Here is a 16,302-nt window from a genome sequence, read left to right on the forward strand (position 1 = left end):
CCTCATTCATAAATAAACACATACTAAAATAGTAAGACACCAGTTGTTTCGTCCATTTGGCGGATATGCAGACATTTGAGAAAAGTCAGAGCTTGGTAGGAAATGGAAAAATAGGCTGTTTCATAACTGGTGATGGGGAAGTAAACTGAGAAAACATTTGCCAATTTGGAAACATCTTCTGAATTTTTATATTCTCATATACTTTGACTCGGTTCTATTTTGGGGGCAGGGAGGAAAACCCTTGAATATACCTACGTGTGCATATGAACAAAGTGGACAAAGAAATAGCATGTCTTTGTTATTTTTGCTAAAGCATTGCTTTGTTTGTTTGTTTGTTTTGTTTTAGTTTTTGAGATGGAATCTCACCCTGTCATCAGGCTGGAGAGCAGTGGTGCAATCTCGGCTCACTGCAACCTCCGACTCCCTGGTTTAAGTGATTCCCCTGCCTCAGCCTCCCAAGTAGCTGGGATTACAGGCATGCACCACCACACCAGGCTAATTTTTGTATTTTCAGTAAAGACGGGGTTTCACCATATTGGCCAGTATGGTCTCGATCTCCTGACCTCATGATTCGCCTGCCTCAGCCTCCCAAAGTGCTGGTATTACAGGCGTGAACCACCACGCCTGGCCTAAAGCGTTGTTTTAAGAATAAAATCCTGACACTTACGTCAATGTATAGACTAAGAAGCTAGTTAAATAACTTATCTTAGTTTCCGTGAAATACTATTCAGCCATTTACAATATTGAGGTAGATCTAAATATACTGAGGATAGATAGGAGAGAGGTTGTCAGTTGCCTGCACTACATCATTCCATCTGTACTTAAAAATAAAATTAGTCAAATAAAATAATAAGTAGATAGAAAATGTCTAGATTGATACACAAAAACTTGTTAATAATTATCTCCAAGGGGTGGGATTGAGACAGTAATGAAGGAAAAGATAACTTTTACGTTTCACTTTGTGCTCTTACTAGCTTACATTTTTGCAGTGAGCACACATCAATTTCACTCTTACAATAAGGTAAATGTTTTCCAAAAATTACACAATTAGTGTCTTCAGAGTATCCACAGATATTACCGTAATCTAACACTCAAATTAAGATAAGAATCAAAGCTACTCCCAAAATATTCACTAACTTTGTTACTTCACTTCTCCCTACACCTTATACACTCTGAGCTAAACTACTTCTTTTTTGCCGGACATGTTCCCAAAAGGCATTTATTCTTCACACACACACACACACACACACACACATGCACTTCAGTTCATGTCTTCACTCCACATTCTTCACTCAGCCTACATGCCTTTGTCATCATTACATCTCTCTAATTCTTCATATTTTCTTTAGTACCCACTCTGTCTAATTCCTTTCTCCATGAAGTCCTCTTTGATACCCTTACCTTTATATACACTAAATGGAAATAAGTCTTGTTTATGCTGTGGTAACCAAACTGAAAACCTTTGTACTAATACTGTGCTAAGAAAGATCTAACAAAGAACACTATTGAATTTCTGATCATTGTAAATAATGTGTCTTCAATGTGTCTTCAAATTATCCTTTTCAGACTTTTGCATGATAATAGTATAAATGGCATTTACATTCATAAAGGGCAACTCAGCTTGGAATAAATTAAGTTCCTTTCACACTGATTATCATCAGCACCCTTCCCACTGAAGCAATTTATTTAAGTGAATGATTAAATTCTAAATTGCTCCCCTAGAAGCTGAAAGGTACTCTATCAATGTCTCCAATTTCCACTCACTCCTAAAACCATTTTAATTTTTACACAAGACTTTTGTTTTATTTGTAAAATAACACTTTTTTATTTTTATATATAAGATTAGCAAAGATTTATATTAGATTATTCCCAGTGTTGCTAAAAATTTGGAAAACAGGTTTGTCCGCTCCTTGTTGGTACTACTGCCTTCTAGCCAGTCTGTCGTGTTCTATCTCTATTTTAAACTTAAGGTCTTTAGGTATCACACTTTGTATTAGTCCCCACTGAACATTTTTTTTAAAGCGGGGCTGAATTGTTGTTTAAATCTGATCTTTTCCATAATAACAGAGTTAAGTTCTCCACTTAGCTCACTCCTACAAAAGGAAAACAGGTTATCAGTGGTGATAAGCCACTCAATCCCAGTGTGGCTTTGTAGTGTTCTGAATCTCATGATTGTGTTTAACATAGAGCACCGACCTCTCCCACACTCCTACTATTAAGCCTAGAATGTAAGAAAAGAAAGATACTTAAAAGATCATCTCCTGATCAACTCATTCTCTCCTCTGCTCAGGTTGCTCATCCCTGTGCTGCCCAACATAAATAGGAAATGAATTAAAGTCATGTGAGCTAATCACCAATCCAAATAAGGATGATAAATCTAATGATTTTTAAGTAGATCAGTGTTTGAAGTCTCTCAGATAAAGATGGATAGAAAGAGCTCAGGACACCACTCAAAATACGAAAAAGATGGACGAGAATGGGCACTGGAGCTGCATGCTCCCAAAATTACTGTTCTTACTGCCATCAACAATACAGCAAGCCTTGTAGAAGTCTGTTGTTATGACTTAAATGAAACTGTGCTAACGATTGTAAAATTCTTTCATTTTAGGGTTAAGAAAACCAAGGTACAAAGAGGGTAAATGACTCTGCTAAAGCTACAGAACAAGTTGGTGGCAAATCCAGAATACATTTGACTTTTGGCTTCCTTAGCACAGGTTATTTCTACTACATCGTGTTTCTTTTGCTGTGATGGTCTTTGCATACTGTATGTGGCCCAGGAAACCATAACATACCAAAACTAGTTTGTTTAGCATTGTCTACTTGCACTGTACTCAAATTTTCCACTCTGGCTTTATTATTTGCCTGGAGACCCACACACGACACATCTGTGCAAATGTCACTGGAATAACCTTTCCAATACTGAACATGAAATCATCACTTGACTCTACTCATTCAGATGCCTTCTATATTTCGGTTGTTAGTTAATCTGCTGCAATTTTCCTGTTGAATAACAGATAATTCATTACTCCTAGTTGATTAAATTCTCCCTCTCACTGTTCTGTGTGTTTCCACTTAAAGTTCTGATCGCCATCAAAGACCGTTTCTATCCATTTAACCTACCTGGACCAATGTTGAAATAGAGGATCACAAAATGCAGAGCTCACTGACATTATGATCATCACTTGGCATAAAAAGTCATGTGTAATACCTCCATAGGGGGAAAGGGAGCTAATTAGCAGCACAGAAAAGTTACTTAAATGTTGCTCTAGAGACCAGGGATTGCCATCCTGAGTACATTTGGCCAAGGGAATTAATTCTGTGCCATCCACAGAACTTTGGCCACAGCAATTAAAGGGAAACGCTGGCAATGGGTCACTTGAAGAGAAGGAAGAAGAGAAACTATGGACCTTTTGTGTGTAAAAATTACAGATTTTTGTTTGTTTGTTTGTTTTTGTTTTTGAGACGGAGTCTCGCTCTGTCCCCCAGGCTGGAGTTCAGTGGCGAGATCTGGGTTCACTGCAAACTCTGCCTCCTGGGTTCAAGCCATTCTCCTGCCTCAGCCTCCCAGCCTCCCAAGGAACTGGGACTACAGGTGCCCGCCACAACGTCCCGGTTAATTTTTGTGTTTTTAGTAGAGATGGGGTTTCACCGTGTTAACCAGGATGGTCTCGATCTTCTGATCTTGTGATCCGCCCACTTCGGCCTCCCAAAGCGCTGAGATTACAGGCATGAGTCATTGCACCCTGCCTGTTTTATCTTTTTACCTGCTTGTTTTCCTTATTTATGAGGGAAGAAACGCCATAAGAATGAAAATATATACTTCCCAAAAAGTGAAATCAAGTTTACCATTGAGGAAGGAAGGAAGAAGAGAAGGGAAGGGGAGGAGAGGGGGAGGCCTCCAAGGTGACATCTAAAATGCGATCCATGCCCCACTGGAAAGGATAACTAAATTACAGATAATAATACATACAGTTGTGTAGTCAAATTTGGTTAGTTCCTAATTGTGTGTATGATATGGGGAAATAAATAAGGTATTATAAAAGCAGCACATGAGGATGGACTAAAAATACTAGTACAGCTGAAATAAAGAAAATCAGTAATGGATTTAACCTCTCATAGATTTTTTTTTATTTGTAAAAAAAAATCAACAAAACAGAAAACCTCTGGTTTTGTTTTATTTCTTTACATCAAAAATATGCAAAGAGTCAGTGAAAGGGCCACTGATAAATTATAATTATACAGAGTATACTATATCACTTATCTATTGCTGCACAACGAAGTAGCTTAAATCAATAACATTTTACTCGCTCACGTGTCTGCAATTCAGGCTAAGGTCAGCTGGGCAGTTCTTCTGCTGGTATCCCCTGGGCTTTCTCATGAGACGTTAGTTATCTGGTAGCTTGACTGGGGTTGGAGAGTCTATGATGGCCTTACTTGCCTGTCTGAAGCCTAATCCTGCCTATAGACTGGGCCTGTCTCTCACAGGGTCTTTTATCGTTCCTTAGTCTTGCCGAAGCTTCCTTACATGGTGGTGGAGGATACTATGAGAGGGCAAAGAGAGAAGCTACAAAGCAACTTATACCTAAGTTCTGGAACTCATGCAACATAAATTTTGTCATATTTCCTTCTTCAAAGCAAGCATAACCCCAGTCCAGATTGAAGGTGGGGAAATAGACTCCACCTCTTCGCAGGAGGAGCTACAAAATATTGTAGCCATGCTTTTCAATCAACTAAATACTCTGTAACTAACCATTCTCAGTTGTATCGATTAACTAAGTCTCATTTAGAAATAGTTTTAATATCAGCACGTGATATATGTCTTATCCAGGGCTCTAAGGTGCTGTTACTCCAACTTTCACTAACTCAAAGGAACATCAGCTCTCTACCACTCCTGCTTTTGTCTTAGATTCAACAGATTTGTAATAAGTAATTTTTATTGTTATTAATGAGTTTATATCCTGATACAAAACTCAGTTAAGTCACATGACCTTCTAGAGTCTTTAGCACCAAGGAAACAGTCCAGCCTCCTACTTGTCAAAGAAGGTTCAAGAACACTCAGGTAGAGGCACAATCACATTACTTGAAAGAAGTCTAGAGGCCCTGTGGAAAGAAATTTTCACCATCAACAAATGAGATCAAACATATATAGAATGATTTGATGAACTTGAGTTGTCCAAAGGAGGGTAGTCTGATGCATCTCAGATAAAACCATTATAAAAGCAAAAGATATCTAGCAGAATAGGCCAGACTAAGCAGCAAGGCCTGGCAACTGCATGGGCAGCAATTGAGCAGGGATGTACATGAACATGCTCTAACACAGCCTCTCTACCCCTCCCCACTTTCTACCCCTCCCCACATCAGGGAGAATCTGGTGAAACTCCCCAGATTCCTACAGTTTCAGGCAGTGCAGGCTATGCAGAGATAAGCAATTTGGGAGAGATGAACAGTGGCTCAAGCAGATAGCTGTGTGCCACCGAGTGGCTTCTGTCTCTGAAGCAGAAGAATGGCTTCACCACAGCCAGCAGAACAAAGGGGTAGCACTGATTACATGCAAACCCTCCCATTCTAATACTCTAGAGAGAACAGTTGGGAAGAAGAATCCCAGAAAAGATTAAAATTCTGCTTATCAAGCAGGACAGAGAAATGAGACTGGGAAGAATATTGTGTGTGACACATTTGTATTCAGCAGGTCTTGCAGTCTGGTGTTTTCATTGTCTTAATTTTATTTTTTTGACTTGATTCCAGTGCACATCTATTGATCAGCACGTGATGTCATTTATTAAAATATCGAATGCCAAGACAAATATTTTACTTACTCCAGATACTATTATATTTACTATCCAAAGATTATATCTACAAAATGAATGTGTCGATATGAGGAAGGTTTTACTTATAAATCCCTTAATTTAAATGCCCATGAAGAAAGCATATCAATATCTGTTGATTTTAGATCCTGCATATTCCACCTACTGGTGTCTTATACAGCACAGATGCATGGTTAGTGTCTGTTATTACATATGGCATCTACGTTTATTAATTGCTGCCATAAGAAATCATTAGGGTTTCAGAAAAAGCCTATTTCCCAATTAGTTAACCTGCCAGTTGGCTCACCTAATAAGAGAGCATTCTATGGCAACCAAAGCAAATTCACAGAAAGTTTGTTTATTCTTTCAAAATGTATGCTGAATTCATCAACTTTTGTTTTCTTTTTTATGGTTTGCTGATATCCTTTTTCTGTTGCTGTTTACAAACAGTAACAAAATTTCATATGCATGTTTCCATATGTTGCCTGACTATACTATCTTTTGTGCTGCTTTTTTCAACTTTTACTTTAAAATAAGGGGATACATGTGCAGCTTGTTACATAGGTATGTTGCATGGTGCTGAGGTTTGGAGTATAAATGAATCCATCACCCAGGTGGTAAACATCTACCCAGTAGGTACGTTTTTTTCAGCCCTTACCCTGTTCTCTCTATCCCCACTCTGGCATTCTTCTCTGGCTTTTTTTTTTTTTTTTTTTTTTCGAGACAGAGAATCTCTCTGTTGCCCAGGCTGTAGTGCAATGGTGCAATCTCGGCTCACTGAACCTCCGCCTCCCGGATTCAAGCAATTTTCCCGCCTCAGCCTCCTGAATAACTGGGGTTACAAGTGTGCACCACTAGCCCTGGCTAATTTTTGTATTTTTAGTAAAGAGGGATTTCACCATGTTGGCCAGGCTGGTCTCGAATTCTTGACCTCCACCTGCCTTGGCTTCTGAAAGTGCTGGGATTACTGGCATGAGCTACCTCACCCAATCTTATTGTTCCTATTTTTATAACCATGTGTACCCAATGTTTAGCTCCCACTCACAGGTGAGAACATGTGATCTTTGGTTTTCTGTGTCTGCAGTCATTCGCTTAGGATAATGGCTTCCAGCTGCATCCATGTTGCTGCAAAGAACATGATTTTGTCCTTTTTATGGCTTCATAGTATCCCCATGGTGTACATGTACCACATATTCTTTAGCCAATCCACTGTTGATGGCACTGGGCATCAACATATTTTTAAGCCATCATATTCGTACTAATTTGTTTTGACAGCCTTAGGAAACTAATACAGAGATTAATCTATCATTAGAAGTAAAGTGGATTCAAGAAAGAGATTATATTTATTTGTTTGATGTTTTTAAGCTTAGAAGAGATGTGGCCATGTTTTAATACTGATATAAAGAAACCAAGAGAAAGGATGGCTTAAAAATATAGGAGGAAGAGGGAGTAACTGACAGAGCAAAGGCCTGAGGAGGTGGCAGAGGATGAGATCTATAACTCAACCACAGAAAGGGCCCTGCATCTTGAGGATCCTGCCTTCACCTAACCAATCATATTCTCCCTCCTGGAAATTTGAAATTTGGGGTTCATAAATGCTGGTCAGCTTCTGCTAGTCCCTTAAACTAAAGTGATGTAGCTACAGGGATGGGACACAGAAAGAAATACAAATGAGAGGCCCGTAACCTCAGAGCATTGGAAGAAATAGTGGGTTTAGTTCCTTCTTCAACCATTCATGTTGCAGTTCCTGGTGGTTCTGCTCTAGATTTCCACCAAATACTTCTGTGTGAAGATAAGTCTCCTCTTCCCATATCTGTGACTTGCAACAAGAAGCTGCGACTAAGAAACTGACAGAATTTGGTTTTAACCCCAAGTCAATCACTTTCTAGGTGTGTGACTTCTAGGCTGAGGCTTTCTCATTTATGAAGCAAATATGAGGGACATATGAGGGACAGCAAAACCTACCGCATTGGTTTTATGAGTTTTTAATGAGAATACATACGAAGGCCCTGAAGTATAGTAGATATGTGGTTACTGTTAATTCCCCTGCCCATTCCCTAGGGGTAACTTGAGGAAAACAGAAAGCTCTGCCCAAATAGTTTATTTTGATAGTTTATTGTGATAAGCACTCAGAAATGGATACTAAAGAAAATCTCACCACCAAAAATGATTGTAGAGTGTAGAGAAGCTTTAAGCTCCTTTGGAAATCTGAGAATACATAAGGCATAACAAAAACTGAGGCATAATACAAGAGGGCCTTCCCATGCAAGGCTGCCAAATCACTGTCTCTTCCCCGAGGTCTCTGCCAATCATCCCTGTCTCTGTTTCTGTCCCTGCCTCCTCCCTAGACAGTTATAAAATAAAAGCTCACCTGACAACCTATCATAGATAGTCTATAAAGGTATCCTAGATTCTGTTTATTTAGCCTGAGACACAGTTCTTAAATTTTACTTTCCATAAGAAGCAATGTTATGATTCTAGCACTGGAGTTGGAACAGAATAGCTTCATCCTCAGATTAGGAGTAGTATGCAAGGTCTTTGAAGTTACGCAAGGTCTTTAAAATTACCCAATGGCAGGATTCATGCCACATCACCACAGATCTGGGTTTTGCTGCTGCAAACAGGCTGACATTAGCACAGGGATGACTATGTCTCGGATCCTACTCTACACAGCACCTAAAAGATGTAACAGGGAAACTCTGGGCAAAGTGATAGCAAATCGTTTTACCTCTCCAGATTTTCTTTTCTAAATGAGGACATAACAACGCCTGCTCCATATAATTTTTATGTATAAATTAGATAGTGTCTGGCACACAGCACGTAATAGACGGTAGCTGGAAGGAGGAGAGAAGCCCTACTGATTAAATATACTAGCTAAGGAGGAAGCGTTTTGTATACACTAGAAAGAGCTGTGCTTGAAGTTTAGTGTTTTTTCTTTAAGCTCTTTTTGGAGTCCTTTGGACATGTCTAATGGTATAGAATCAAGAAGCAGTGTATCATTTGTTCAGTCATTTCCAACTGTCAGTTAGACAGTCATTAAAATTGGCTTATCCTCTGCCTGGACTAATGCAAACTCTCTTGTTCCGTGAGAGTGAAGGAACCGCATGAGGTGTTCCTGAGGCTTCGTTCGTTTCCTGCAACAAAATTACTCTATCATGGATTAAGTATCTCCAAAGTACAGACGGTGCATTGTATTTCACTTATGCAAAATTGTATTTGAATATGATAAAGTTATAAAATTATTTCAGTACCTAAGCTGCTTCTGAATCTTAACTCCTTTCAATAGTAAATATACGGATATTTTAATGATACATCTAAATGACAGAACACAAATCTTGAATAGCATTATATTTTATTGAGTTGATGCATATTTTATGTTACCATTTTATGCTAGTAAGTATGGAAAGGAAAAATGTGTTCAGATTTTCGCAGTTCAGGAGAGAGGGTCTTTGACCTATCTTGGGAGGTAGTGGAGTGTGGTGATTAGGAGCAAGGATGTTGCAGCAGGAGCTGCTTGAATTTATGTCACAGCTCCACTGCTTACCAGCTGTGTCCCCCTGGGATAGTTACTGAATCTTTCTGTGCATTAGTTACCTCATCTGTAAAAGAAGAATGAGAATATTACCTACCCAGTTGCTGTGAAAATTAAATGAGTTAAGGTATGCAAACAACTAAGGATAGTACCTGGCACATCATAACTGTTCAATTAGACAACCCTTGGTCAACAGTTAATTTTACTAAAAAGAAACATCTCTCACTTGGTTAAGTTAATGTCTTAGCATATGTTTGTCCTAACAAATGTTTTATAAACGAATTAACAGTTTTAAAGAAGTCCAAAATTTAAAAAGAAAAAAAGTGAATATAAAAGAGTAAAATAACTTTCTAAAGAATCCTGAAATAGTCAGTTCTTTAAGAAGATGGATTCATTACAAGGTTCTACCAAAAATCACTAACTTACAGGGATATATACATGTGACATTTTAAAGAATCTTTAAAGTGAGTAGGTATTAGTGTAATATTGTCATAGTTACTCATTTATAAATCAAAAAGTTTGTTTATAGAACAGAAAGACTTTGTCTGTGGCTTATATTATTTTGGGGTCCCAAAAGTTCTAAGGTCCCCAATATTTCACTCAAGGAAGCTATAATCCTCTAAAACAAAACAAAAAAAAAGAGTAATATTCATGCCTGAAATTCTTTAAGCTTATTTAAGATAACTGCTAGATTTGGTAGCAGTAAGAAAAGTGATGGTAGGCTGGGCGCAATGGCTCATGCCTATAATCCCAGCACTTTGGGAGGTGGAGGTGGGAGGATAGCTTGAGCCCAGAAGTTTAAGACCTCATCTCTACAAAAAATAAAAAAATTAGCTGAGTGTGGTGGCCCACACCTGTGGTCCCAGCTACTCTGGAGGTTGAGGTGGGAGAATCACTTGAGTCACGATTGCCACTGGGAGATGGAGTCGTGATCGCCACTGCACTCCAGCCTGGGCAACAGAGCAAGACCCTTTCTCAAAAAACAAAAGAAAGAAAGAAAGGTGATGGCAAATGCTCTTTGGAGTGTTCAGTAGAGTAGAAAAGCAATATAGACAGAGGAATACTGTTTAATTATGGATTTTTTAAGTAAGTGACACAAATAAAAGCCATGGATGAAACCAGATATGAGTGATGATATAATCATGCATTTTGAAAAATAACCAGAACCTGGTTCAAGAAATTTCTTGTTGGGTTACAAATAAAGAAGGAACTTGGAAACAACAAATAACTGTATGAAATCGGTGACAATGAAAATAGTGTCATGCTCACTAGCTGGGTTATAGGATCAATTGTATCACACACTTCACACAATATACCCATGTAACAACCTGCAAAGGTACCACTGAATCTAAAATTAAAAGTTGAAATTTTTTTAAAAAAGAAAGAATAATGAACTCACTGGTGTCTCTTCTGCTCACTGGGGTCAGAAATAAAAAGGCAATAGAAGGGCAGAGGTACAGTTTGTTAGTGGAAAGCTCAAGAATCTAAATCAATAAGTGAGCTTAAATTTTTTTTTAATCTAAAAGTGAGGAAACCAAATTCTCATTTCAAATCTATCATCTAACATCTGTGTCTGAATATAATCATCTATAAAATAATAGGTTGGAACAAATGATCTCTCAAATTCCAGTTCTAAATTTCCATACTTCTATTATATAAGCAACAGTTCTCTAAGTAGCCAAAGGATACAGGAAGCAAGCAGATACTAAAGCAAGAGTGAGTGAAATGAAAGCAATTAGGCATTATGACAGTTTGGTAGGTAGTTTGAGAAAAGGACATTAAGCAATTCAAAACAGGGAAAGTATAACAGTGAAGAGGAATAATACACTAACTTCCAACACTGAATTATTGAACACATCCTCTGGCACCTTTTGAGAGAGAAGATTAATGAAAGTGGGAAATTCGGTGAAAAATAGCTTAGGTTTGAAACATTTCACATAGTAATTACAAAGACAATGAGCAGACAGCATGTCTTAACTTATAAAAAATATTATTGAGGTAAAAATACTCACTGCACAGATTTGTCATGAATATTAAATGATTTCTATTAAACATCCAGCATAGGGTCTGAAACACAGAAGCCTCCAACATTAGCTCCCTTTATCGTTATTGATTAGAGTACTAGAGATACACAATAACATGGTAAATGCCTAAATGTAACCTAGTACACAAAAGTAATTGAGATATAAATTTCATTGACTTTATTTTTTCCATTGTCTTCAAGTGCAGAGCTACATTGTTGTTTATCTTTAGAATAGCTAGGACATCTTCCTGTAACTCACAAGTTGATGGCAAAGTTTCTTCATTGCTGCCTTCATCTCCTTGTTCCTCAACGTATAGATGACTGGATTCAGAAAAGGAGTGAGAATTGCATCAAAGATAGCAAGAAATTTGTCCAAATGTGATGAGGGGAAGGGCCAGATGTAAAAGAAAATCAGTGGTCCAAAAACTAAAACAACCACAGAGACAAGAGCTGACAAAGTAGAGACGGCCTTGGATAAACCACCTGAAGAGTGTTTCTGAGCAGTGACCAGAATGAAGATGTAAGAAATAATTAATATGGAGAAAGACCCCACAGAGATGAGTCCACTGTTGGCTGTGCCCATGAACTCCAGTCTATTGGTCTCTGTACAAGCAAGTTTAATGAGCTGAGGGAGATCACAGTAAAAGCTGTCCAATACATTAGGGCCACAGAAGGGCAAGTCTATGACAAAAGCCAGTTTGGCCACTGAGTGAATGAGGCCAAGGATCCAGACAGCAGCCAAAATTAAAACACATATTCGTGGGTTCATGATGGTCAGGTAGTGTAGGTGCGTACATATGGCCACATATTGGTCAAAGGCCATGGCTATGAGCAGCACCATCTCCGTGCCCCCAACAGCATGAATAAAGAAGATCTGAGTTGGCTGGGCGCGGTGGCTCAAGCCTGTAATCTCAGCACTTTGGGAGGCCGAGACGGGCGGATCACGAGGTCAGGAGATCGAGACCATCCTGGCTAACACATCGAGACATCCTGAAACCCCGTCTCTACTAAAAATACAAAAAACTAGCCGGGCGAGGTGGCGGGCGCCTGTAGTCCCAGCTACTCGGGAGGCTGAGGCAGGAGAATGGCGTAAACCCAGGGGGCGGAGCTTGCAGTGAGCTGAGATCCGGCCACTCCACTCCAGCCTGGGCGACAGAGCGAGACTCCGTCTAAAAAAAAAAAAAAAAAAAAAAAAAGAAGATCTGAGTTATACAGCCCCCAAAAGAGATGGCTTTGCGTTTTCTAAAAAGGGCATAAATTATTTTGGGGGCTGCAATAGAGCAAACTCCCAGGTCAAGAAAGGAGAGGTTGGCCAGCAGGAAATACATAGGTGAGTGTAAGTTAGAGTCAGAAGTTACAGAGAACACAATGAGGAGGTTTCTCACCAGACTTGCCATGTAGAACGCAGAGGAAAAGAGGAAAAGATGAAGCTGGATCACCCATGAGTTAGAGAGTCCCAGGAACACAAACTCAGACACCACAGAAAGGTTGGCTCCATCCATTGCCTCTGTGAGCAGAGCTGACTCTAACATTACCTGAAAAGGAGAGTAAAGAGAAAATCAAACTTTGTGGGGAGTCTCTGATTGCATGAGTTTCAAACTGTAAGGAAAAAATATTGCTTTAACTCACAGAGCCAAAACATCTCTATATAACCCCCTTAAACTGTAGTTGCAGAAAATAGGCAGTAACTCACTGTCACAAAGCACTGCTTCCAATTTCCTAGACTCCCTAACAATCTACAGGTTGTGATAAAAGAAGATCAGGCAAAAACAAATGCTAAATGCACTGGAATAACATGAGGGGAAAAAAGAGGAAATGAAGATGAACTCATTGATTTCTCCCTCACCGTTTGTTATTCCTGGCCATAGTTCTCCCCAAACCTCAAGCAATTTCTGATGACCTTTATTTTTCTTACCTTTTTTATTTCTTCCATGTGCAATATATTACTGTTATTCATACTCTCTCACGTTCAGCCTCATGCTATTATAATCAGATTATATTCACCTTTTCCTTATAAGGAGAGAAAATAATGTAGAAACCCTAAAATTATCCTACCTTTGTAGCCCAGCCCAGGGAGTGGAGGTGATCACAAAGCCTGAGCAGTGGCAGCATATGGTGAAGGACAAGGCCAGGAAAGAGATGTACACTGCAGGATCTACACATGAATAGAGCTCATGCAACATAGCAAAAACAATTCCACATAATTGATATCTAAAATTCATTGGCCGTGCTAACTTTTCATGGTGGAAAGACATTACACTTGGAATCAGAAAAGTATGATCAAGTCCTAGCCCTAAGCTCATGGAAATTTGACCAAGTTCTTCCTCCCATTCCCTCTACATTTGAGACACTTTTTCAACTCAGTTGTACTATTTATAAAATAAAGGGGTGGAGACAATCCTTCCAAGTCTGCAATTACTATTATTTTATAATCCTATGCTATCCCGGTATGTAATAAAGTTCACCATAATGACGGTATTTTCTGCATTGGGTAGCTCCCATATTCACTATTTCTTTCCCTTGTTTGTGGTTGGTTGTAAGTCACATATCCCATACAAGACTGTCTCTTCACAGTAATCTCCCTCTTATCTAATTTCCTTTTTGACTCAATTAGCATGTTATATAAATCTATAATCTGCTAAATAGCAGATATAAATCCGCTGTATCATTTATTTTGCCCTTTATCATAACCATTTGTAATCAATCAATAAATATTTACTAGATGCTTCCCATGCACAATGGGCACTATTTACTTATAGAAGTATTAAAATATTTACTATTGTTAAGGATTTTAAATCTGAGCACATACAATATGAACAATAAAAAATATATTGTGTAAAAATTTCAAATATAATATGATCATAAAATTGTTGAAGTAGAAAAGATACTCCTGAGCCAGTGTGATCAGAGCTGTCTTCAGAAAGGAAACAGAATCTATGCTGCACTTTAAGAGATGGATCTAATTTATTTCAATACACAGCTTCATGTCTGAGCTTAAAGAATTACTTAGACATTATCAGGGAATATCTCCCAGTCTGGAGCATTGTTTGATGAGCTTTCTGGGGAAATAATGATAACCAAGGTAAAACAAAAACAGTGGCCACCATGTGCAAGACACAACAACGACTGCTTCATATACACTATTTTGTTTGATATCTACAAAAACTGTGAAAGTTGGTATTATAGGCTCCTTTTTACATTTAGGGAAATCACGACCAAGAGTGGAGAAGCAACAAGATAGAACATAAGAGGGAGAAATGAGATTGATACTCTAGTCTACCTCTCAGCCAGTATGGAGAGAAAACTGTTTCTTCCTCATGGTTTTCTGATTGTATGATATATCTTAGTCCATTTCTGAATGTCCCATGTTCTATCCTCAGCACCCTAGGTAGATCTAAGTGAAAGAGAAGGAGATAGCTTTCTCCTTAAGTATTCACAGCATCTGGGTTTCTTAAGGTACTGCAAATGCATCCATAATTTAGCCTGGTTTTTTAAATAAACATAGTAGCAGAAGGTGAATTGGTATAATACCTGCAGCTCAGAGGATCCTGGTTGAGTTTCCTGACTGCTATTATTTTGATCCACATAAAATCCTTCAGCTTTCCATAAGAGACTCAGTTTCTACTATAATATAATGAATGAGGAAAATAAAGGTGCTCTGTCTGCATGTCAAGAAATAAAATAAAGCCCAGAACTAAAGCAAATCAGATTCTATTCCCACTTACAAGATTGCCTCATAGCCATGCTAACTCCCTGTTTTGGATTTCAACTTCAGATAGCAATGAGGTCTTTAAAAAAAAAAGAAAGAAAGAAAGAAAAGTAATTTTAGATTCTGATTTGATGTCCTTTTTATTCTCATTTGTATTGATTCTTGCTCATTTGTATTGATTCAATCGAAGCTGCTTCCTTTGTATAAGGTATATTTAATTAATTTCTATACAAAACAAACCTGTCATCAGAAACATCTATTCAGTACCAGCCCTTGGGGACTTGAGCACTGTCAGCCAATGCCCCTAAGCCATTTCTATATTTGCCACCAATGTACTTATTTAAAGACCAAAGGTGTGTCTATTTCCAAGGATTTAACCATATTCAACTGTGGTTAGAACTACCATTGCTTCATGCACAAACTATAAAAATGCTATTACTGTGAAAGATATGGCTAATTGGCACACAGGTGGTACTGACCAAATGACACTGCGGAGACTTCGGATCACCAATATAAGTTCATTTATCCAAGGGAATTGTCACCCAGAATCCTGGCAAGCCAACAGAGAAAGCTATAAATGAATCACAAACAGAGGGAAAAAGAGATCAAACACATAAGACTAATATAAAATACCTAAAGCACATAAGTAATAATGTAAATCTAAGTAACATCATACTCTGAAACCAAAAACAGATTATTCTTTTTTCTCAAATGTCCACGGAGACCATATATGTGACCATATACCACCAGAAATCTCAAAAATTGGAAATAGTACAAATAACATACTCTAATCACAATCTAAGAAAACTTGAATTAAATTTAAAAAGAGGAATAGAGGGGAAGAAATCTAAAACATGAAATAACTGTTCATAGATGTATCAAAGGCAAAAATAAAAGCTATAAAAAATCCTTGTAAAAACTGAGAAAACTTGAAAATGGACTCTGTCAGATGGTGTTAGTGACCTCGTATGCGTTTTGTTAGACAAAATAATAATTTTTAAGATATTTGTAATTATACAAGATTGGAGAAAATGTTCATCAATGAAGAATTAGCTAAATAAATTATAGAATATATAACAGAATAATTTGAAACAATAAGAAAAGCTTGGGAAATCTATCTTTCTACAGATATGAAATGCCTCCGGAAAGGAGGAAATCAGTTATATTTTTTAAAATGAAAGGACAAGACATAATATTTTATATATGCACGAGCAACCAAATATAAAGAATAAAA

At 38.0% G+C, this 16,302-nt stretch overlaps 1 protein-coding gene across 1 annotated transcript; it reads right to left on the reverse strand.

Moving 5' to 3' along the window:
- Positions 1 to 11,594: 11,594 nt before the first annotated feature.
- LOC117070108 (olfactory receptor 4F6-like) lies at positions 11,595 to 12,861 on the reverse strand. The gene is made up of 2 exons (XM_033188801.1): positions 12,573 to 12,861; positions 11,595 to 12,262 (listed from the first exon to the last, which is right to left on the reverse strand). Exons 1-2 carry the CDS (start codon positions 12,859 to 12,861, stop codon positions 11,595 to 11,597), a joined length of 957 nt encoding a protein of 318 aa, XP_033044692.1.
- Positions 12,862 to 16,302: the final 3,441 nt, after the last annotated feature.

The sequence above is a fragment of the Trachypithecus francoisi genome, unplaced genomic scaffold (assembly GCF_009764315.1).
Source record: "Trachypithecus francoisi isolate TF-2019V2 unplaced genomic scaffold, Tfra_2.0 Lachesis_group3, whole genome shotgun sequence".
NCBI lineage: Eukaryota > Metazoa > Chordata > Mammalia > Primates > Cercopithecidae > Trachypithecus > Trachypithecus francoisi.

Bases quoted from the DNA above. Each gene is read 5' to 3' on its own strand.
- LOC117070108 (XM_033188801.1), bottom strand. From the start codon at position 12,861: ATGGATGGAGCCAACCTTTCTGTGGTGTCTGAGTTTGTGTTCCTGGGA. The intron at 12,263-12,572 runs GTATAACTCAGA...CTGAGATTACAG, and splicing joins AGCCATCTCTTTTGGGGGCT to GCTTGAGCCACCGCGCCCAG.